The sequence below is a fragment of the Mixophyes fleayi genome, chromosome 9, assembly GCF_038048845.1.
Source record: "Mixophyes fleayi isolate aMixFle1 chromosome 9, aMixFle1.hap1, whole genome shotgun sequence".
NCBI classification, from domain to species: domain Eukaryota; kingdom Metazoa; phylum Chordata; class Amphibia; order Anura; family Limnodynastidae; genus Mixophyes; species Mixophyes fleayi.
Genome location: NC_134410.1, coordinates 81125820 through 81150431, shown reverse-complemented (window position 1 = coordinate 81150431; position 24612 = coordinate 81125820). Strand labels below are relative to the sequence as shown.

The following is a 24612-nucleotide window of genomic DNA, read 5'->3' as shown; positions in this document are numbered from 1 at the left end:
AGCATTTATACTATTGACATTCCTTTCCTCTATTCTACTGTATGGGTCCACTGATTCACCACACTACCCAGAGGTCCGCACTTCTGGTAAGTGTAGCTACACCTGGTGAATTCTGGGTAAAACTCCTAGTGCCCGTGGCACTAGCCCTCTAAGTTCATGGAAACACACAAGTAAGGAAGCAAGAAAGAGATAATGATCATTTTATTCACAGAAGTGTTCACACAGAGCAAGTGCAAAAACAGTGCTCTACAAAGGAGAAATACTCTCCCCACCAAATATACAAGAATTTTAGCTAATAACCAGTGGCAATAAAACACCCAAACAGCACATAGGAGAGGTCTCACCACACAAGAAGTTTCACAGAGTCCCAGTCAGGCCACAAATGAGTCCCAAAGTTATTGCACAGGATGGCCAGTGGGCCAGTCTCAAGTAGTTGTCCTCCAATCCTGCTGATCCAGGCACGGCCAATTCTCCACTAGCTTAGTGGGAGCCAGAGTACCAGTCTCTCTACTCTAAGTAGGCTCACCAGTTTCCTCTGGATCACGAGTGACTCTCGATGGAGAAGGAGTCCAACAAACTTCCACACTGGGATAGTAATGTTCAACCAGTATTTGTCCCCTGGCAGAGTTCAATTACCCTCTACCAGTTAGAGTTCCTTCTCCTTAAAAAAATCCTGTCACCCAACCCCTCCCCTCTCCCGTGTTTTTACTCCTCTCTACCCCTGGCCCACCCCACTCTTCAACAGTCCACAAGTCATTGGTAATTCCAGCATAGGGGTGGTGACCGGGGTGTGGTAAGGTGTATATTTCAATAAAGGCCCCTCTGTGGTTTCCCTGAAAGCAAGTCTGAGGAGTTAGGTGCTTCATGTCACATAAACAAACATCATTAAATCTGCCCCCTGTACCTAAATCAAGGCCAGATCCTCCCTTGTTTAACCCCTTGCATGACTTTGTGATGTCACAGTGGCTTCAGCTGATCCAAGCTTCCTGTAACAACTTCCCCTTCCCTCCTGGGACACATGTAGTACCGGATCTGTCCACAGGGTGAAATTTAATAACAGTACAAGGAAACTGATATCCTCGGTCGGGCCCACTCATGACAGACCAGGCTGATCCAATTTTATCCCAATGGGACCCGGTCTCGTCAGATGTACAAGTTGCATTCGGACTTAAGTCAGGCCCATTATGTCTTCCCATTTGTCTTATGTTGCATTCTTCTGACACTTGTTTGAATCACTGAAAAATAAAAACCTGACTAAGTTTACTTTATGTTTTCAGACCTCAATCCTGTTAAATTCTTAAATATACCAACAATAATAATGGCAAAAGAAAGTACTATTTTTAAGACATTTTATTTTAATTGGGGTATTTTAATTTACTTTATTATGTAAGATTGTTACTTAAATAAAGAAATAAGGTTATGTATGTATTCCTAAAAAAATAGCACTAGCTGCTGAGTGGTCCTTTGCCTCTTAGGCTTCACCAGAGCTGGATTAAGGCTTTGGGGCGTCCAGGGCATTTAAGACTAAAATTAAGGGCATAGGGGGAGATTCAATTCAGCGCAATGTGTCTTCGTAACTTTCACGTAGACATATTGCGCCAAAGTTATGGCAGGGATCTCTTCTCAATTTTCCTTGCACCCCATAGAGGTGTGCGGAATAATGAGTTTAGATTCCTACAGTAATGGCTGGCAATATGCGCAGCCGGGCATCGTGGTGATGTCTGCCAGCAATTTAATTTCCCCATAGTGTCACGATTCACAAAAAAGAGAGAAAAAAACTGTGTTATAGTTACTCTTCATCATCATCATTTCATCATCATTTATTTATATAGCGCCACTAATTCCGCAGCGCTGTACAGAGAACTCACTCACATCAGTCCCTGCCCCATTGGAGCTTACAGTCTAAATTCCCTAACATACACACACACAGACAGAGAGAGGCACACACAGACTAGGGTCAATTTGTTAGCAGCCAATTAATCTACCAGTATGTTTTTTGGAGTGTGGGAGGAAACCAGAGCACCCGGAGGAAACCCACGCAAACACGGGGAGAACATACAAACTCCTCACAGATAAGGCCATGGACTCTCATATTTCATTCATTGCACCCTCCATGCCTCTCCCATTGCCCCCTCCATACCGCTCCCCTTACAGTGCCCTCCCTATAGCTCTCATTACAGCACCCTCCATATAACTTTATTACATACCCCTTCTTATAGCTTTCATTACAGCCCCTTCCCTATAGCTCTCATTACAGCGCCCACCATATAGGTTTCATTACATACCCTCCATATAACTTTCATTACAGCCCCCGCCATATAGCTTTCATTACAGCCTCCACGATATAGCTTTCATTACAGCTCCCGCCATATAGCCTTCATTACAGCCCTGCCATATAGCCATAATTACAGCCTCCTCCCTATAGCTTTCATTACAGCCCCTCCCTATAGCTCTCCTTACAGCCCTCTCCCTATAGCTCTCCTTACATCCCCCTCCCTATAGCTCTCATTACAGCCCTCTCCCTATAGCTCTCATTACAGCCCCCTCCCTATAGCTTTCATTACAGACCCTCCCTATAACTCTCCTTACAGCCCCCTCCCAATAGCTCTCATTACAGCCCTCTCCCTATAGCTCTCCTTACAGCCCCCTGCCTATAGCTCTCATTACAGCCCTATCCCTATAGCTCTCCTTACAGCCCCCTTGTGTCTTCCTGAAAAAATGACATTAAGCCCAAAATGTCAATAATGTCACATAAATACACTATGGGTGGCTACTTACTACTTGCCATGAATGGAGACGGCATGTCAAAAGAAGCATTCAACTGTAGGAAGGTGTTTTATAAATTTGTGTCAAAGAAGCAGGAAAGCAAAAATATACTGATGTTAATTGCTGCAGACAAAATTAATCCAGGTCTGTGTGTGTGTTAGGAAATTTAGACTGCAAACCCAATGGAGCAGTAACTTATGTGAATGACAAATATTCTCTGTACAGCGCTGTGGAATTGGTGGTGCAATATAAATAAATGATGATAATGACTTATTGTTGGCACTTTGAACTAGTTAACTATAAAGGACAGGCAAGAACATATTGTATTCATTGATATCACATTAACCTGGTGGGTATGAACCAAAATTGACCATGGTACTGTCTCCAGACTGATGAAGTCATAGCCTGAATGCAGGTTGGTTCATTTTTCTCATGGTGGACATTGATATTTGTCTTCTGTGTAGTGAAAGGGTTTCATACTGTTGAGTGAAAATAATATTTGAACAGAGCATTTATTCTGTGCTGTTTAATACCCTTGGTATTTTTTCAACTAAGATTTGAGATGGATCAAATGTATTTCCTCTACAGGAGAACTTTTTGACAAGCACGCCAGTTCCCACCATTCCTTGTTCAACACAGAGACTGCAGTCAACCCTAAAACAACTCTAAGACGTCGAAGGACAATAATTGGTTTCTCCCATCATCAAACCCAAGATCAAGAAGAGCACAGGACTTCTGCAGCCTCTGAGTCAACCCCCAAAAAGACCACAGCAGGTTACCATTTACAAATACCAGTGTTGTTTGTTATGTTTTCATATAATTAACAAAGTATCTATTTTTTCTTTGAAACTGAATTAGGTTTAACATTTGTATCCAAATATCAATTTCAAAATACTTTTTTTAATTGAATTACTCAATTTGCAGACTTTTTTTTAAAACTTTTTTAATCTTATCTCAGACAATTGTAAAGTTAGTAAACAACAAGCCAACAAGTAAAGCTGGGTACACACTACACCTGATTATTGTGCCAATCACACGATAAATGACTGTTAGGTCTGATATTGCATTAGTGTGTACACTCCCACGATCATGCTTTATCGTACCAAAGAACATTGTATTGTTTCATTTGATTTTATAAGTAAACTAAAAGTCTCTATAAATGATGAAACGATGTTGGGCAAATTCTGAAGTGTGTATGCACTCACGACCAGCAGTGTAGGCAGATCCCCATAGAGTTTACAGATTCAAAATCTTTTCAGCAGATGGTTATGACAGATGAAGAGCACAGACCTGAAGGTAAATCGTGTAGGTGTGTACACAAGAATCGGCATGCTGATCGTGACTTTCAATCGTTGGTAAAATCGTTAAGGATATTGCATTGGTAGAATTTTTTTGTAGCGTGTACCTAGCTTAAGGCTATCAGAATTCTTGTCTGCTTAGGCAAAGGAATTTAGCAGTAGCTCAAAATGCTTTGATTACAGTTTACAGTGCAGAGTATTGTGTTCTGTTGTGCTAACCTCACCTTCAGACGTGCCATACAAATGGCACAGCGTCTTAAGCACTAATTTTACCATGACAGTCTTGTGGACATTAAAGTGTACAGGTTAGTGAATAGAACAGAAAGTGGTGGTGGTTTACTTAAAACATTAAAGTATATTACAGGTATTAACAATGTTCAGAAGGAGAGTACTTTATACAAAAAGTTAAACTGTAATATAAGAGGTTAGAAAGAGGCACTAATTAATGCAGGCCTGCAGCTATTATGCTGTTTTCCTTCTTTGGTGATCTCATGGAGTTATTTATGATATCATCAAAGAAGGAAGTACCTTGGGAGTACCATGTCAAATTAAGAAATAAGATTTAATTTTCATAACAAACAAATTAAAAAAGTTAGAATGAAAAATATGCACTGTATCAGTTAAACAGGGAGTACTTACATATTTTACATTTACTCTTTGTCTTTCATGTCATCTAATAAGTTGCTTACTTAGGCCTGTGTGGTATATATAAGCACAGTCTATAGGTCATATGTTGTGATCAGTCTTTATTTACAATGCATGTGTTATGACAAAATTAAAAAAATAGTGATGCTTGTACTCTCTTGCCTGCTTATGTTTTTTATGGGCTAATTGCACCATATACTCATTAGAAAAAAATGTTTACTTGTTTGGTTTTCCTTTGTATAGGAAATGTCAATGGCATGACAAGCAGTGAACAGCCTCCTGTTCCAGCAGATTCACCACCTCCTAAACCAGAGTCATCCCATGGGAGGCATCCAGGAGGCAGAGCAGCTACACCTCATCCTCAGCAGCTACCATTAAGAAAGACATTCAGTGACCTTGGTCACATATTACAATCACCAAGCAGTATGGAAAATACAAATATAATGTATTCTAATCCTCCATGTAATGGGGCCAAGGACACAGCTACTCCCAACTGGCAGGGAAGTTCATTCAACTATATGACCCCATCTAGTCCAGTAAAAAAACAGCAGGCCCATGTCAATGAACCCACAAAAAGTTCCACTATGACCATGGCATTCCCTGGAGTTTGTAAAGGTGGAGGCTCTTTTAAAATAGGAAAAGACAACATAGGAAGGAGCAATGGAGGAAGCACATGTTCTAGTGCAACACTCCCATCACCACATGTTGAACATACAAAGGGAGAGAAGTCTAAAACTATTTTCTGCATTAGTCAACCAGGATCAAGTAACACAAGTAACTCTGCAACCTTGCCAACACCTTCCAGTGAATGCACATTCCGAGAAAGATCACTGTCAATGCCAACTGATTCTGGTTCCTTGTCGTCAGTGGACATTACCTATACAGAGAACAGAAGAGGAAGTGGGGACTATGCTCTAAACTATCCCAGTGGGAGCTCTGAGGAAAGCACAAGCACCGAAAATGTTTCTGTTGTAGCTGAACAAGAAAATCAGGAGAGGAGGAGATCACGAAGTATTTCCTTGAGAAAGCCAAAGAAGAAGCCATCTCCTCCTGCACGCAGTGTTTCATTAATTAAAGACACTTCTGCTCAGAAACTGCATCCAGTATCTACCATGCCTAAGGATCAAAGGCCTAAAAGCCTCTGTATTGCATTTGATAGTCAAGGACATAGTTATATTCAAACATCAATGCAGGCTAATGCTACTATGCCAGCATCAAAAAGCATGCTTTTTACCCAGAACTGGAATTTTAATGATTGCAAATCTAATGACTTGCACAGGACATTATCTGGCTCTAGTACAGCAACAGGTACTACTGTGATAGAGTGCAGAAAGGTACAGGGAAGTTCAGAGTCATTAACATCTCTGTCCAATTCAAGGGCCACAACTCCCTCTCAAGTGTCCATAGAGACAGATTCAAAGATGTCATCACCTGGTAAACCTCCAGGTTTGATGTCCCCATCTAGTGGCTACTCCAGCCAGTCAGAGACTCCTACTGCAGTTCCAGCATCATTCATTTTAGGCCACTCACCTTACCAGAGCAATAAGATAAGACCTATGGTTCCTGAAAGAAAATCATCTCTTCCAGCTGTTTCACCGATTGATAGAAGTCCTAATGTTCGTCAGTCTTTTGATTTACCACTAATGCCACCCACACATCTGGATCTGACTGGCATAAGAAAGTCTTCAAAGAGTAAGATGAGGACTAGTAGGAACCATTCTGAGTCAACTTTTAGCACTAAAACTCAGAGTCAGAAAACAAGTCCAGTGCAACCTGTAATGCCAATGGTCACTCAATCAGACCTACGATCAATTCGTCTTAGGTCAGTCAGCAAGTCAGAGACAGAAGATAACTTGGATCTTGTAGATCACATTGATGAATTGACAGATGAAGCTTTCCCCTTGCCAGAAAAAAAGACAAAGCCACCAGTGGCAGAAAAACCTCCAATGTCTAGAAGACCAAACAGCCTATGTTACAGATCTTCTGCAATCACTCCGGAATCCCCCGTGATGTCTCCCTCTTCTCCTGGAAAATATTTTCGAGATCAAGTATCCCCACAAGATGCATACCTAGTTATTGGAACTATTCGGCACAAGAAAAACTATGATAATGAAACTCGTGTGGAGACACCACCTTCCTTAGACTCATCTCCACCTTCAGAAAGTTACTTCCAAACAGTGTCATCTGAGGTTAGAAGCTTCTCACAAAGCAGTGCTGAAGAAGATGAACCTTCCAAAGGAAGACAACTTCCAGAAAAAATAACTCTTCAAAGCTTGATGTATACTGATAAAAAGAGAGTAAAGGTTCCACCACCCATTCCAAAAAAGCCAAGTGTGTTACATCTGCCAGTTGCCAGTCCACCACCACCAAGCCAAATGATGTCTTCTTCATCTGAACTAAGGTTATCCCCCATTGTATCTCAGGGTTCTGGAGTTTGCTCATTTCCTGATATCATTGAGTTTCAGAAATATAGTGCTGAAGAAGTCATTCATGCTACCCAGCCAGATCTTGTATCCATTGATAACTTTCCAGGTAAGTAACATTGTGGATATTGAACTTTTGTCCACAAAGCTGTTATCCAGGAAACTTGGTAAATAATAAGGGTAAAAGTACATAATTGGTACTGTTTCATGATAATACTTATAGTCATTTTCAACCCAGTGCCTGCACCTATAGGATGGCAGGGGCAGTGTTTTAATGGGGTTTAGTATATTAAAGGCATAGTGCTCCAAATGACAGAAAATGTTTGTTGTAGGAAATTCCAAGTTCCAAGCATTCTGAAAAACAGACCCTCTACCTGTGCATAATTATCAGGAATCTCCCCTTCATGGCTTCCAAACTTTTTGAGTATCTCATTAGTTACTTACCTAAGTCTTTCTTCTGTACTATTTTTACCATTTATTTTCTTTCCCCAACAATATACTGAAAATTATTTCAGTACTTTCAATACTTTACAGTGTTTTGTACTTGATGACACTGATGATTTGATGACTCAGTGATCTACTCTAAAGGCAGACAATATTTTGCAATCTGACATAGCACATAATGTAATATTTATTAAATCAGTATCTGTATCCCTCAGACAATCTGAGACCAGATCAGGGCCTAATCTGTTTGTCTGTCTGCTGTGTGATAGAGCTGCAGTTCCAAAGGCTCCAGATTTCTTGAGAGTGTGGCAGAAAGTCTTCTCCCTGCAAGTGTGATGCCTCAGATGGTAGGAGGCTTTGGGATCCTGACACAGGAGGTGGGACCGGTAGTGGAATAGAGTCCCAAGATGGCAAGCAAGCATCTATCTTGATCTGAGCAAGGCCATGTCCCTCATGCATTTCTAACTTATTGAAGAAAGCAGCAACGCCTGACCCATTAGCTGGTAGATTGTGAGCTACTGTTTGAACACCTCTGACATACAGGTTTTCAGTGTAATCTTCAAAGCCCTTAATAATAATGTAGCTTTTTCATCTTTGTTCTATCTGCAATAAGCTGAAAAGCTTCTTTAAATTAGATATTACCTCTCTAAGTAATCAGATCTAATTTTATTTTTAACTGAATTTCATCTCCTGTATGTTTTCAATACTGCTTATTACCTAACTTGCCAACACTGAGATTAACTGAACGGTGGCTTTCATGTTTTACTCTACTCCTTTTTCATGTTCAGTTCCTGTAAATCATCTATCATTAAGTATAGTATATCTTGGGCTTTTCTCAAACAGGATACTGCAAAATATAACCAGTTATCTGTCTAATGAGGTTCTATTTAAACTATTGCAAAATTATTTTAACTGTCATTTACTCAATTAACTGCAAGGCAACTTCACCTTTATCATTGGAATACTCAGCATCAATTTAAAAACATATACAGTATATCTCTGGTTTTGACATTCTCCAGACACATTACAGTTTTTGCCCATGGCCTTCTTCTGTATTCTACTATTTGTGGTTTGTAAGGGAAGTCCATCCAATTTTTGTTTAATTCATATACCTAAGTTGATAAAAAAAAACATATTTTCAAATAATTGTTTTTCATTTTGTTCTGCCCTATAGTGTAAACAAAGCACTTATTCCGGCAAAACTACTTTTCTTCCCTATATCTGATTTTTTTATTACTAGAGAATTGGCAGACAGGCAGGCAGGTAGCGGAGTCATTTTTATCTACAGTGGAATATGCTGGTATAGTGCTATATAATCAAGCCTGTAAAGATGGAGTAGGAGTTAATGTACTCACAGCTGGAGTAGTACCATTCTACTGGTATACATGTTTTTAGCATGTTACAGCTCTTAGCCTTCCATTAGATCAAGGAGTAAATGTATTAAGCTGAGAGTTTTCCGGCAGGTTTGAAAAGTGAAGTTGTTGCCTATAGCAACCAATCAGATTCTAGTTATCATTTATTTAGTACATTCTACAAAATGATAGCATCTGATTGGTTTCTATAGGCAACATTGCCACTTTTTCGAACCTGCAGTTTAGTAAATATACCAATCAGTGTCATAGGACAATCAGGAAGCTGAACAGGTTCAATGTTAAACTACTGTGACTTTCCTACACAATAAATCATGATGGTTTAATTGGCTATTTGAGTGGAAGCCTGACAATTTATTTAAATGCAATTGTGGGGGTTTCTTTTTACAGGCTCTCCACATTGCCTGGACATAGTACACTTCTGCAGTCATGCAGACCCTAGCAGAGGCTTTTCCCATTCCAGCTTGTGTAGAAACACAATTCACCACCAATGAAACACACGGAGGAAAAAGGAAATAGGGATATTTTTTCATTTACAATCATTGATATAGGTATTGGGAAATCTTGACATTGGGTGCAGTGGGGGATAAAAGTAAATTGGACGGGTGAAGTATAACATTTTGGAGCTGTGGGTTTTAGGAAAGAAATGTATTTTGCTACAATAGCATTTAGTAAATATCTGATTTGTTTTAAATAAGGGTTTCATTTTAAGAACTGTTGATTTGCTAAGAAAGAAATGCACAGCACCCTCATTGCTAGAGAGAGGAAAACGTTTAAGGCTTGATTCATCTTCGAACGCAACCTGCACATAAGTTGCGTTTTTAAAACGAGCACGGAACACCTGTCCTTTAGCTGGTGTAATTCATTGATACAGCTAAAAAACACGTACTTAAGAGAAACAAAGAACTTTATATTTGCTGCATCTGCTTTGGCACATCCTCAGCACGCCTTTAATGTATATTGCCTACGTTCATCTGTCCCTTCCCTTCCCTGTTTGCAGTAGTGTCATTTGCATTCAAATATGAATTACATACAATTGTGTTAATTTATGTAAAATATGTTTCTGTGCATGTGCAAGGCTATTTCACTCAAGATACGGTACGCAAAGGGACTTATGTCCGAAGAGGAATCAGGCCCATAATGTCTAATAGGAAATATTTTTTATGAACTGTATTGGAATCAGTACTGTATCACCTCTCGTGTAATATACATTTTCCCCCCATAATCCATTACTACACTTTCTCACCCTGTAATTCACCCAGCCCTTGCCTTCCATATAATTCATTCCTCTTTTCTCCTATAATTGATTCCCATCTCCCACATTGCATACCATGTAATTCTCTTCCATCTCCCTCATCCCAACCCTGTAAATCATTACTCTCTCCCTTGCCTCATGCTATAATTCATTCACCCCTTGCCCCCATTGTTTAATTCATTCCCCTCAAACGTTTCCACACATTCTGTTCTTCATTTTCTAATCCCTCATTCCCTACCCTGTAATTCAGAGGTGGACGAACAGTGGTCCATAATCTACCAGTCCATTGCGGCTGATTTTTTCAATAAACTAGGAATACATGAGGGACATGACCTTTCTTCAGATCAAGATGAATGCTTCTTCTGAGAGCCCAGATTCTCCCCACATTGCAGCTATTTAAACTCAAAGTCTCCTAATAAGATCAAGGGGACTAGCACACAATGCCCAGTTGCCTGTCGCTATATTCCTGGGCAACCCAAAAAATGAATATCATTACCACTCTCAACTGTGACATACCTCCCACCTCTGGCCACGTGGGCTGAGCCCAGTCCCTAAGTGAGCACGCCAAAGTCCCCACCTATAATGGCAAGTCTTCAATGGGGCTAGTGTAGTTCGCTAACACCAGCAACCCATCACTACTATCAGAGTAGGCCATGAGCTGGTTTAATATTGCCTGAAGGACACAGATACTGACCTAATAAAAAGAACATTATGTACTATAGTTGACTGCAAAGAGTTTCTGTCTTTATAGTAGATTAAAAGTCCTCCCAATCCCTTTAATGCATTCTGCCCTCCCTTGCCCCCTGTATTTAATTTCTCCCATCTCCCATCCTTTAATTTCCCTCTCTTTCATCCTCCATCCTGCAATTAATTCCCTTCTCCCTCATCCACTCTGTAATTCATTCTTCCCTCCCTCACCTGTAGTGAGCTCTGCCTCACTCGACACGTTGAACTACGGAAAACTACCAACCTGTCATCAGATAACAAATGCAAGGTCTGTTCACCTGCAACAAGAAAAACAGATGAAAACCGGAGATGGGCCAAATTGGGTATGTTTGGGATGTGTGTAAGGCACCTATGCCACATCCCATTGTTACTATCCCAGTTACACTAGCCTGAGCACGGGGGACTACAAGTGCTTGCCACAGAAACATATTCTGCACAGACACCTTACTCATACGAGTGTGACGGCAGTAGCGTTGCAACACCCATCATACTTACTGTGTATTGTACTGGCTCCCTGTGATCCTAGATCAATCTCCTACATCATTTCACCTGCAAATGACACACATGCACACCCACCCAATCTGCTAAGTTACTATTACCAGTAGAGTGTGTCACCCACACTAGCCAAACAAAGCAAAATGACCCTAACAACAACTATGTGGTCACTACACATAACTAATAACTAGACTAGGTGTAGTGTACTAGCCTAACTAAACCTAACACCCCACATGAACATTAGGCAACACAATGCAAAACAATTCAAAGTAATGGAATGCAGACAAGATAATATATCACGCAATGCATGTAGGCAGTGAAAAGCAATAAATGATCAAGTGTTACTCATTTAGGGTCTACCTTGAATGGAGGCCTGACTGAGTTTCCTAGGGAGAGTGCACGCCAGAAGCGTACCTTTAAATGGGGCCTGTGTCTGAAATATCACCACAGGACTAGTGCCTGATCAAAACTAGAGATGAGCGGGTCCGGAATTATTAAATCAGAACCCCCCCGAACAGTGCCGATCCTAGCCCGGATCCGAGCACTGTTTGGGGGTTCCCGCCGATCACTAACCTCAGAACGAGGCAAAACCTCGTCATCACGCCGTTGGATCTCGCGAGATCCGACTCCACCCACTCTTTTTTATGCGGATGTGCATGCCACACTTGGCAGCTGACATAATGTTTTCGCTCTGAACACTTGTCTAATGATTTTGTCGCTAGCAAGCAACCACTTTTTATGGTTCCTGGTCCCAAAGAGGACCCTCATGACTGTTACTGACAGGTTTATAGGCTGCTGTGGAAGCGCACAACCTACATTTTGTGCTGCCATTCCTATGCCCGCTATATATACAACAGGAAGCCAACAACAGGTTAATCCCTACACTTGCTTTGGAGCTTACAGTTGACAGCCTCAACACTGCAATCATTACTATCCATTGTTTCATGAAAAGAATTGTTTTCCTCGTATGAGTGACCTGATACTTTGTTCCTGAGGGTATTGTAAATTACCTTTTTATTAGTTGACTTAATTGACCATAAAAAGGTCCCATCTGTTGCATTGACTTATATTAAAGGATCCGGCGCGCATGTGGCAAAACCTGGTTGTTTACGCATTCCATCTTGACTAAGGTAAACTGGCTTTGCTTGCTATGTTATGTTTCTGTCTTATAATTCTTTTGTCCAAATTATTCTTTGGGGTTTAGTGTTTATTGTTAGAATACATTTTAAATATGAGATTGCAATTTTTTGTATCTTGTATACTTCATCATCTTCAGATGACTTCAGCTTTAGAGTAATATTTATGTATCTTACATTTATTATGTACTTATTATGATCTTACATTAAACTAGATATTATTTATTTATTTATTTATTTATGTCTTTTGCTTTTCACCCTTTAGTCTTTTTATAAAATGATGGTCATTAAAAGCTGTCCTCAGTTTACACAACGTGTTTGACGATATAACCTTCATATGAAGGAATGTTTAACTAACCATTCAATACACAGTAGGACATTTCAGAAATCTAATTTATCAAATTCAATCTAATAACCCTAACTCTACTCTAAAACACAATTAGATATCAGAAACACATAGGTGGGACACCAAACATTTGAGACACAAGAAGCTGCTTATTATTCTGGCAATGTATGTGCAAACTAATTGTAAAACATCCCAGTAAGTGGTATATTTAATGACAAATGTCAATGACATAATCACAACATTGTATTTTCCCACTGCACAGATATGGACAAAAATATGTCAAGGCTTAATCAAATTTGCAAGATGGAGTACCTATTTGCCCTTGATCAAAGCTTTAAAAAAAAAACAAAAAAAAAACCTTTTGGACTAAAAACAATATTGTGAGGTGTGAGGTATTCAGAATAGACTGGAAATTAGTGGAAATTATTGTTATTGAGGTTAATAATGGTGTAGGAGGGGGAAAAAAACACCAAAATATGGATTTTAGCACTTTTTCTACTTTTAAAAAAAAAATCAGAACCCAAAACCCTAAATCAGAACCAAAACCTTTCGTGGGGTGTTTTGGCAAAACAAATCAGAACCCAAAACCTCAAGCTAATCAGAACCCAAAACCCAAAACCCAAAACCCCAAAAGTGGCCGGTGCACACCCTTAATCAAAACAAGTGGGTACATGCTCTTCAATGGTTGTTTGACTCACCTTGTGACTCGTAATAACCATGGGTGAGTCATGGCGTGGTGATCTCCAATTGGCCTACCTGAAATTCAAACTGGCCACACTGAGCTCCGATTGGCTCACAGCGGCAGCCACTGGTTGGACCAAAGGCTCCTCACACACCCATCCTGTAAATCAGTCCCCTTAACTCACACCCCACTTTGTAATTCATTCACCTCTCCCTAACTTTGTTAGTTATTGCCCCTTGATCCCACCCTGTAATTCACTCCCCTCCCTCTTACTAGCTCCTTTGTAAATTTATTCTTCCCCTCCCCTGCTGCTTCTTAGCTTGTAAAGAGCAGAAGGGGGGACAATAGGGATAAGAGGATTTGTCAGTCTAAATGTTGTGATGATCATACACATCTTGCTGCCAGTGCTGCTCTTATGTATCTTTGATTGACTGAGCATGTAGAGCTACACTATTACATCGCAGAACAGCGCTAGAATCCCAGCCTATTACTGACACAGTGGAGCAGCAGCTGGCAGGATCACAGTACTGAGGTAGGAAGTGGCAGGGCAAGGGAGTGAATGGAAGAGTGGGTTTAGCTTCTCATAGCTTATGCTCAAATAATTTTAAACAATTAAACACACCCTCTACCCCCTTGTAGCAAGGAGGGGAAGGGGGGTGCCAGGGAGGAAAGGGGGGGGGGGAGTTTAACTTAAATCTCCCAGGTGGCCAACACACTGTGCTTGTATACAGCAGGGAAAATAAAAAAATGAAATGAGTAAAATGATGATACCCATTCAGTGTCTAAGGCATCCCCGAAATATTGGCAGTCTAGGAAGCTGCCTAGTTTACCTAGTGGCTTCGCCAGCCCTGTATACTGGATGCAATCCTCTGTCTCTTTAATATTTAAAATACAACATAATTGTTTATATCTGTCCAGAACACATGTTCTCTAAATATGTCTTGGGTGAATATACTTTCGTATCTAAAATTGTAATTATGATACAAATTTTATTTGTTTAGCTTGCATTTTATGCATACAGAGCATTAAATATGTTATGGTTTTTGTTAGTAATGATAAATGCTTCTTAATATTAATTTGTCCCCAGTATGTGGGTTCATAAATTACAGCCATTTGTTACGAAGAAGTTGGATAAACTCTTTTGGAGTATCATACACCCAAAGCATGGGATAGCTTCTCTGCCAAACCAGATGAGCATCCCAAATTTATAATTATTGTACCCATAAGCACTTATTAATAGATATGGGCAAACCACCCATGTTTTGTTTTTGGTTTTATTTCCAAAGCTATCGTTGTGTTCAATTGTTGATTTTGGTTTTGGCAAAGCAGACTGCTTTTTTGTTTTTTTGGATTTCACCATACAATCTACATTTGATGTAAAATGCTAAAAAAAACACATAAAACTGTCATTTTGACCTGTGTTCCTACAGTATTTATACAATTTCCATACATGTGCAAAAATTTACTATATATTATTGATCTTTTTTTTTATTTGAGTGTTTTCCTGTTTATTACAAAACACAGTTCCTTGCATTATACTCTGTTTTGTAGATGGAAGTAATCACTTGGTGTATTAAAGCCACACAATCTATACATTTGTGATTTTGTTTCTGGCTATGTATAATCTTTTCCTTATCTTTTCTCATCATCTAGTCTCATCATCAGAAATATCCCAATAATCAGCATTATATAAGCACAGGTATTTCAAATTAATTGACATCACTATCATCACAAATATCACAATAATCAACATTATACATGCACAGTTATTTTAAATAAAATGACACCATCATTACAGCATATAAGGGTAATAGCATGAGGCCAAACACTAAATGAATGCAGAATGAAATCCAATGTAGAGAAACATCCCTGAAATTCCCAGGATTGTATAACACACCGAATCCATGACCAATCTTGCACACAGTATGAGGGCATGACAAACCATACAAAAAATGGGCAATTAAGAAGATGATAATGATTGCAGTAAATACATGGAAAAAAATATATACACTTACCTCCCTTGCATTAACATCCCTACAGATTTGAAGGGACAGTTTTCCCTTCAACTATCTCTCTTTCTAAGGGGAAAAAAAATCCTATATTGATGCTACATTAATATCACAATGAGCTGCAGCATCAAATTATGGGATTGCTAAATCATTTACATAAAGAAAATATTCAAATATATATGCTTTATTAAAAATAAATTAATAAAATATCAACATTAATATAGTAATATAAAACAATCCATATTATACCGATAATCATTTCACAAATTATTTTTATATTTTCTAATTGCATAGTAGTTAATTGTTTTTCTCTTTCTTAGGAGCCCAGCATTTACTGCTCCCTGATTGGTCCAATAATTAGGGCCACGCACAGAGGGTTGACCAGGTGGGGCATAACACAAGACCCGTGTTCTCAGGGGGGCCATGGCTATTATTCTATAAACGTACATTATGAAGAACATTTTGATAAAGGGGGCTAAATTCTAACCCACTCGTTGTTTTATTTACCCACCCAAAACATAATAAACTTACTGTTCTAGACTTACTTTTATTAATTAGATATTAATTAGCACTTTCAAACTCATCTCTCAAGAGCTAGGCCTAGGGTCAAAAATTGTCAGGGGGCTCAATATTTTTATGAACGGTCCTGACATGATACCATGTGAGATTTTAATGGGTTTCTGGGAGTTGTATTTGTGCTTCTGACATAATATTATGCACAAAGATTTAAGCAGGACTACAATTCCCAGGAAGTCTCCCAAATCTTGCAAAATCCGATCCTTTGAAAACTACTTTTGTCGCACTTCAGATCTGAGCAGCTCAGACCATTTTGAGTGAATTTGATTGATTCAGACATGTAGAACAAAGATTTGTCAGATTAACTGGAATCCAAATGGCTAAACTCAATTTATATAAATGAATGACATATAATAGAGTTACTATCTCTGTTTCTTCAGAAGCTTTCAGGCCACTGTTTTTGCCATACTATTTTTTAATACTGCAAATAAATTGATCAATTTAAATTCTGTTTTTAAATCACAAGAAAGTAGAAAAAACAACTCTTCACTTTTACATAAAATTGAATCGTGAATCTTAGCATTCTCCATGGAACTCCCTGCTTTAACTACGTCAGATAATCCCCATAATATTTTCAATGAGCATTCCTCATTCTTCTGCCAATGGGACATCTATACTACAATGTGTCCTTACACTACATTGTTGCATTCATTTAAGAAGTGTAAGCATATCTATACATGTAAAAGTACCCTCAAAATAGTGTTCATTTTTATATTTTTCTCAATATATACAGCCTTAATATAATGTTTGATAGTAATTGGGTATTTAAATTGCCCTTATCTACTATGAGAGAAGTATATGTCCTTTATATATATATATATATATATATATATATATATATATATATGTATATATATATATATATATATATATATATATATATACATATATATATATATATATATATATATATATATATATATATATGTATATATATATATATATATATATATATATATATATATATCTATATCTATACATTTCTATCACTAGCTTACAATGCACATTGATTTCAATTGTGCATTATTTGTTGCCTTTTTTTGACTGAATGACTGGGGGCTTTTTAACTAATAACTCATTTCTATCACCTCTGCTAAAAAATAGTGATAAATAGCTAAAATATGAACAGTCTATGCTGCCTCCTGATAATTTAAATATCTTTTTAATCCAGACATTGGTCCAGATGTTCTAAACTCATCCATTAAATTTAGGAGTCCTCCAATGGTTGAGATAATAATGTCCTCCTAACTCCTGTTTAAGTAACGCTTCAAGTTATTGAAAACGTAAGAGATCTTAAGGCTAAGAGAATACAAGTTATATGCAAATATGAGTGTTAACACATTAGTAGCCAATCTCTAAAGTCTCTAATGCTTAAAGCAAGGTCTAAAAGCTAAAACATATCAAGTAATAAAAAAATCTGCTATAGTATACAAGACGGTTTTTACTAGCACCTCGAGTTCATAAGTTTGTTAGTATGTGTATATATATATATATATATATATATATATATATATATATATATATATGTGTGTGTGTATAAGTGGCCACTCTAAGGTGCACTTGTACACCTGTTTCCAGTTAGCCAGTCACATGGCAGCAGCTCAGACCAAGCTCCAGAATGGGAAAGAAATGCGATATACAGTAAGTGACTGCGGTAGGATTGTTGGTGCCAAACAGGGTTGTTTGTTTATCTCAGAAACTGCTGATCTCTTAGGATTTTCATGTACAACAGTCTCTCGAATTTACAGATAATGGTGCACAAATCAAAAAACATCCATTGAGTGGCAATTCTGTGAGTAAAAATCAGGACCATAACAAGGGCTGAGCAATAGGGGCAACCACCCAGGGCGCATCACTGACGGGGGCGCTGTTTATAAGTATTTTAGGACCATTTGATTAAAATTGAGGGCTGGGGTGTGGCATTTTTATTTCTCACCTCAAGCGCTAACATTTTAAGTTATGGCTCTAGGGAATGCTTGCCAATGAAACAGTTGAGAGGAGACAAGCAGGTGGCAGTAACTCAAATAACCATGCATTACAACAGTGGTATGCAGAAGAGCTTCTCTAAACACACAGCACATAGAATCTTGAAGTGGATGGCCTACAGCAGCAGAAGATCACCCCGGGTTCCACTCCTGTCAACTAAGAGGCTACAATGGGCACAGGCTCACCAAAACTGGACAGTTGAAGTTTGGAAACAATGTCACCTAGTCTGATGAATCTTGATTTCTGCTGCAACAGGCAAATGGTAGGGTCAGAATTTTGTGTAAACAACATGAAACCAGTGGAGGAACTACCTTTGGTGCAGCAGGTGTGGTGCACCGGGGCCCATGGCGATAATAGGGCCGGCAGCACTGGGAACTAGAGAGCTGTGGGCCCAGGTTCCCTCCTCCCCTCTTCTCTGCACCGTGGCCCACAGCTCGCTAGTTCCGCCTCTGCATGAAACCATCATGCTTTATGTCAACTGTGGCATAGTGGTGCTGGGAATATTTTCTTGTCACACATTAGTTCTCTTAATACCAATTAAGCATGGTATAAATGCCACAGCTTACCAGTGAATTGCTGATAACAAAGCAGCTGACAACGGGAATCCCTCTTCAGTAACTTTAGCAAACCAGTTTTTCGTTGCCTGGGCAGGTCTCTGCCCACAGAGGCCTTTCTGGTTTACAACTCTTAACAAATCTGAATCTGACATTTTTGCTGGTCACTTTCCTTTAGCAGAAACACTGGACAAACAGACATCCACTCTCTGACCACCATGAATAAGACAACTAGAATCATAATTGATAAGCCATTCTGGGCTGTGGTAATATTTGATCATGAGGGGATATATCATGGTTAAATATGTAAACATGATGAGATAGCATACAGAGTTTGTGTTGTACAGTGTTTAGTGGTAAAGTGTTTTATATATTATGTTGAACTAGCAATGATGTGCTACATTAGATTGTTAATGGATGTTGTAAATAATATCTTTAAGTGGTATTGCTACATTGTACTTACAATATATTGTGCATGTCTGATAATGCTGGGAATGTTGTTTTATAGTTAAAACTGTGATTACTGTACTGTATTACTGTTGATTGTAAGAGTTAAAAATGGTGCTTGTTAGTTAAGTCTGTTATAGTTGTTTTGTGGAGATGAAATATATGCTTTTATTGGGATTTTAGTAAACCTGTATTGCTGAAGTCTAGTAAGAGCACGGCTTGTTGCTATAGTTACAGGGGTTGCACTGTATGTTAAAGATGGCTGCTACTGTACTGTATTTGGTCTTCAATTTACGCCCTGCAATACTGTTTGCTGTTTAGTAGGTATTAGTCAATACTGTTGGAGTTTTAATATTACTATGGCTAATACATGCTATATAGTTTAATACAGACTGTGCTGTGTAATATGCTTGCTACATGGCTGTGTATGAAGGGTTAATGTTACACTGTACTTGTTTTTTTAGAATATTACTGCATTTGTTGGAGATTAATATTACATTTATAGATGATTCATACTGCATTTAAAATACTGTGTACTGAATCCAAATACCTTGAGTGGTCGGATAGGAATTGTAAGCATTTGGTAAAAACTTGTGGTTGTGAGATAGCACAGGCAATTACGATTGAATGGTATAAATACTGTGATAAATATTGCATAATCATGATGGCCGACATTGGGCCTTGTGCTTTATTAACATACTTCAAGAAGCCCGACATCATACCATGCTTTGTTAACCTCTGTAAGGTTGTATAGTCATGGGACTGTGTAAATGAATGGCTTGGTGTTGACTTGGCCTCCAACATGGATAATAAATGCATACCTCCTAACTGTCCCAACTTCAGCGGTACAATCCCACTCCTGTGGGTGGGAACGTAGGGGAAAAGGGAGATATCTCATGGGCAGCCTAGCACTTTACAACCATGTGCCCATCGTGACATGACCACGCCCCCATTGTGACGTGACCAGGTTAAGAGTTATGTAAATATACATGAAGTAGTGACTTTGCGCTGGGAAGTTTTACTATGCAGTGATGGTGCATTGGCAAGTTATTGTCTGTAAGTTAAGTTTTACTAAGCAGTGATGTTTTACCGGGAAGTGTTTACTGTACTTAATGATGACAGTTGTAATCGAATTAGGAGTTGTACGTGTATGAGTGCTGAAGTATATGTACTGAAACAGTGATATATACACCGACCAGCCCCAACATTAAAACCACCAACAAGCGAAGTAAGTAACATTTATTATCTTGTCACAATGGCACCAGTGAAGAGGTGGAATATATTAGGCAGTAAATGAACTGTCAGTTTTTAAAGATGATGTGTTTGAAGCAGGAAAAATGGGCACGGATAAGAATCTGAGCCACTTTGACAAGGGCCAAATTGTGATGGCTAGATGACTGGGTCAGAGCATCTCTACCATGGAAGGTCTGGCGGATGTGCTGGAAAAACAAGTCATGGAGGCCCTACCTTGCAACTTACAGTGCTTAAAGGAACTGCTGCTAATGTTTTGGTGCCAGATACCACATGACACCTTCCGACGTCTTGTGAAGTCCATGTCTTCAAGGGTCAGAGCTGTTCTGGTGATATAAGAAGGACCTACACAATATTAGGCAGCTGGTTTTTATGTTGTAGATGATGGGTGTGCAACCAACAATTGTGAGACATGTACATACCGGCACACAGATGGACGTCACTTTCAAGGGCAACACTATTATTCCTGCTGTTAAGGGGGCAATGCAAGGGGGCGCCGGCAGTACAATATTTTTACGAAGCATTGTACATTGTACAGCCTTGCATTGCCCCCTTGACAGCACAAATAATATTGTCGCCCTTGAAAGTGATGTCTATCTGTGTGTCGGTATGTACATGTCTCGCAATTTTTAGCTGTCATTTTTTCAAACAGTCGGAATTGCCAGTATGTTGAGAATGACAGCTTCACGATTACCATTTTGCTGTAAATGTTGTTGGGGTTTTCATATTCGCAGTAATGAGCACCACCGATATATAAATATATATATATATATATATATATATATATATATACATATATATATATATATATATATATATATATATATATATATATATATATATTTATTTATTATTTTACATTAATATATATATATATATATATATATATATATATATATATATATATATATATATATATATATATATATATTACATGAAGAATTTAGGCTGTTTTGAGGGCAAAAGGGTAACCCTACCTAATAGTAGAATAGTTTAAACTTGCAAACCAACCCAATATCAAGAGTACTCATATTTGTGTTTCCTTACACTTCCATCTATGCTTCACACAAGTCTACTATTGAGTTACAATCATATACAGTCACCTCCCAGATAAGGTGGCTGAAATGTAACAAAGGCTTATTTTTAAACCACATCCACATAATCTTTATAGCTGCTGGAGGGACAGCAGCTATGACAACAGTAGTCATGCATGTTTACTATGTGTATATATATGGTACATTTGTGAATATATGTTCACATGTTTGGATGTTGAAAACAATTACATATCTATCTATCTATCTATCTATCTATCTATCTATCTATCTATCTATCTATATTTATATTTCCAAGTAATGGAAAGCATTAAAATTTGCTTTCAGTTCCATAGTTTATCTCTATCCATCTTTCCCCCTCATGATTAGAAATATTACCATTTTCATAATTTTCTTCTCCCCTTCAAACTCTTCGCTACTATCTCATTCTTCTTACATAACCCCCCTACAATTGTATTGACTACCATCCCTCCTCACCCCCTAGCATCACTAAGTCCTCTTCCCTCATCACCCCCTAGCAACACTAAGTCCCCTTCCCTCATCACCCCCTAGCATCATTAAGTCCCCTTCCCTCATCACCCCTAGCTTCATTAAGTCCCCTTCCCTCATCACCCCCTAGCATCATTAAGTCCCCTTCCTTCATCATCCCCTTTCATCAACCACTGCATGTATGTAGAGCGCAGCAGTTCAGAGGGGATGTATCGGATCGGGATGTATTTACTGCAGAGTAGGGCTGAGCTTTGTACTTAGAGGAGACGGATGATTACAGATCAGTTTGCTGAGCACGTATGTATTTGGAGCTCCAGAATGCAGGTCACACATAACATTCTGGGTTGTCAAAATAGCGTGTGTGAATGCTCCTAATATCTCTACTGTAAAAGTAACAAGCCCGTCTCCCTGAGGAAAGGAGACATGCTCAGAATAGATTATTTAAGTAATACCAAAGCGCTACCTAAATAATCCATTCTGCGCTTGTGTAGAGGTTGTTAGGAAATAGCAGTGGTGCCTTACGTAAACATCTCAAGGTTTAAGGAAGAGCTGTTACTTAGAGTAGCCAATTTACATATAGCATAGCTATTTACCTAAGTTTTTCAAGGTCTCTCAGTTAAGTAGGGTGCCCCGAATGGTCCTTATTTAAGAGATTTTAGAACATTTAAAGAATAAATTATTTTCAGATTGTACACAAAGTCTTCATTGTCATTCAGTATTTTGCAAGGCCAAAACCTTGCACACTTTTGTAAAAGTTGGCACATGGTCTCTAAATACTGGTTTGTGATATCACAATAACACTATTCTGCAGCTAATAAATGACACTTAGGGGTATATTTACTAAATTGCGGGCTTTAAAAAGTGGAGATGTTGCCTATAGCAACCAATCATATTCTAGCTGTCAATTTGTAGAATGTACTAAATAAATGATAACTAGAATCTTCTTGGTTGCTATGGGCAACATCTCCACTTTTTCAAACCCGCAGTTTAGTAAATATATCCCTTAGAGTTTCAGTCATCATAACATCACTGTTTATATCTTTATTTGATGCATAATAAAAAAACAGTACAGTTTGTGTTATTGCCCCATCCCAACTTACTGAGATTCAGTTTTTGATTACTGATGCTAGCTTATTTTCTATACTGTAGGAAATTACACAGATATAACAGAAGAGAACAAATGTGTTTCAAGCAAGACAGCAGACTCTATCATTGAAGATGATGACGAGGTGTTTGTGAGTTCGCGGACCACTGAAGATTTATTTACAGTCATTCACAGGTAAGACCTCTACTGTTGGAAATAACGTAACAGTGTGGGAAAGAAAACACGCCTTCATTAATGTACCACCTAAGTCATAATGAAACTAGCTTACTTATTGTGATCCAATTGACCTCTAAATGTTAAATAGTTTATCCTTTTCTTGATGTTTTTGTTAGGTCTAAAAGAAAGTTATTGGGATGGAAAGACTCTGGAGACTCCTTTGGTAGCAGACAAAGCTCAGTATCACCGGTTAAAAATTCATCAAGCTTCACAAATCTTGACTGTACAACTGGAACAATGAGCATTAGCCGGACTTCCAGCAAAAATGAGGACTTTAAAGCTCTTCTCCAAAGGAAGGGCAGCAAGAGCAGCCTGGGGTCTCGCCCATCCGCTGCAGAACTTTTAAAGACCACCAATCCTTTGGCACGGAGAGTGATGACTGAGTTTGCTCCAGAAATTGAGAAAAGTGGCAGCACAAAAACTTTGCCTTGAAGATCATTTTTTCAGGAATCTGGAGACAAAACAGTTTAAAGTGAAGTTTAATATTACACATAAAAAAGCTTTGCTAAAACCACATTTCTATAATCGGGCAGGTATATAATTACCATTTGTAAACATCAGTCATTGCAATGTGCATGAAGTGGGAAAAACTTTGTCATTTTTCTTAAATGGATATCTGAAGAAAGAATATCTTTGAAGAACTTGTTTATATGACAAATACATCTTCATATTATTTCTGTTGAAATAACCTAGAATATTATGAAAGGACCATCTTTAAGTCATGTTGTGCCAAACTTTGACTGATATCCTAAGTGTAGTAATAATGTGACATCTACCACATCTTTTTTCCTGGAATGTACAGGATATTCTGCATGTAATCCAGTAACCATTTCTCAATTATTATCAGCTTTGCAATTTGTTTTATATAATTAGTTTTATTTTCATTTTCTGACAGCCAAGCAGCTGTGTCTTGGAAGCCTTCTTTCTGTACCAATCTAAGTGGTGGAGCAACCATTCAACCTAAAATCCAAGTCGCTTAATATGAATGTGCCACTAGTGACATTCACATAGTGTATATGTATGTGAATGTTTTCAACTTGTTAAAATTAAATATATTTGACCTAAGACTATGTGATTAGTAAGTCAAACTTCTTGCAAATTTTAGAGAACCTTGTTGGAACCCAACAAGACTTAAACAGAGGACAATAGCTTTCACTGAGTAACAAGCACTTATACCCACTATCTTCTGTCATGGTATGGGACCTTATACATATGTAGTATAAATGTTACCATTGGCTCTTTAATATACAGATTAACTAATACTTAAGTTTTAGTGGCCCTGTAAATGTTAGAATATGACATTTCATATTGGGTTAATTTGTACTCTAGGTTTAGTGACCT

The 24612-nt window shown here is 38.4% G+C and overlaps 1 protein-coding gene across 5 annotated transcripts in view; it reads left to right on the top strand.

The window, feature by feature from the left end:
• Positions 1-24341, top strand: part of NHSL2 (NHS like 2) — a 290614-nt gene extending 266273 nt beyond the window's left edge. For 3 of the 5 annotated variants that reach the window (XM_075184581.1, XM_075184583.1, XM_075184584.1), the window contains exons 5-8: positions 3355-3540; positions 4953-7241; positions 23100-23229; positions 23388-24341. In XM_075184581.1, the coding sequence (XP_075040682.1) occupies positions 3355-3540; positions 4953-7241; positions 23100-23229; positions 23388-23703 (2921 nt within the window). In that variant the 3' untranslated portion in view covers positions 23704-24341. Of the gene's footprint in view, positions 1-3354; positions 3541-4952; positions 7242-15239; positions 15286-15915; positions 15981-23099; positions 23230-23387 lie in introns of those variants that run through there. The other 2 variants (XR_012678905.1, XM_075184582.1) reach the window with 2 other exon arrangements.
• Positions 24342-24612: the final 271 nt, after the last annotated feature.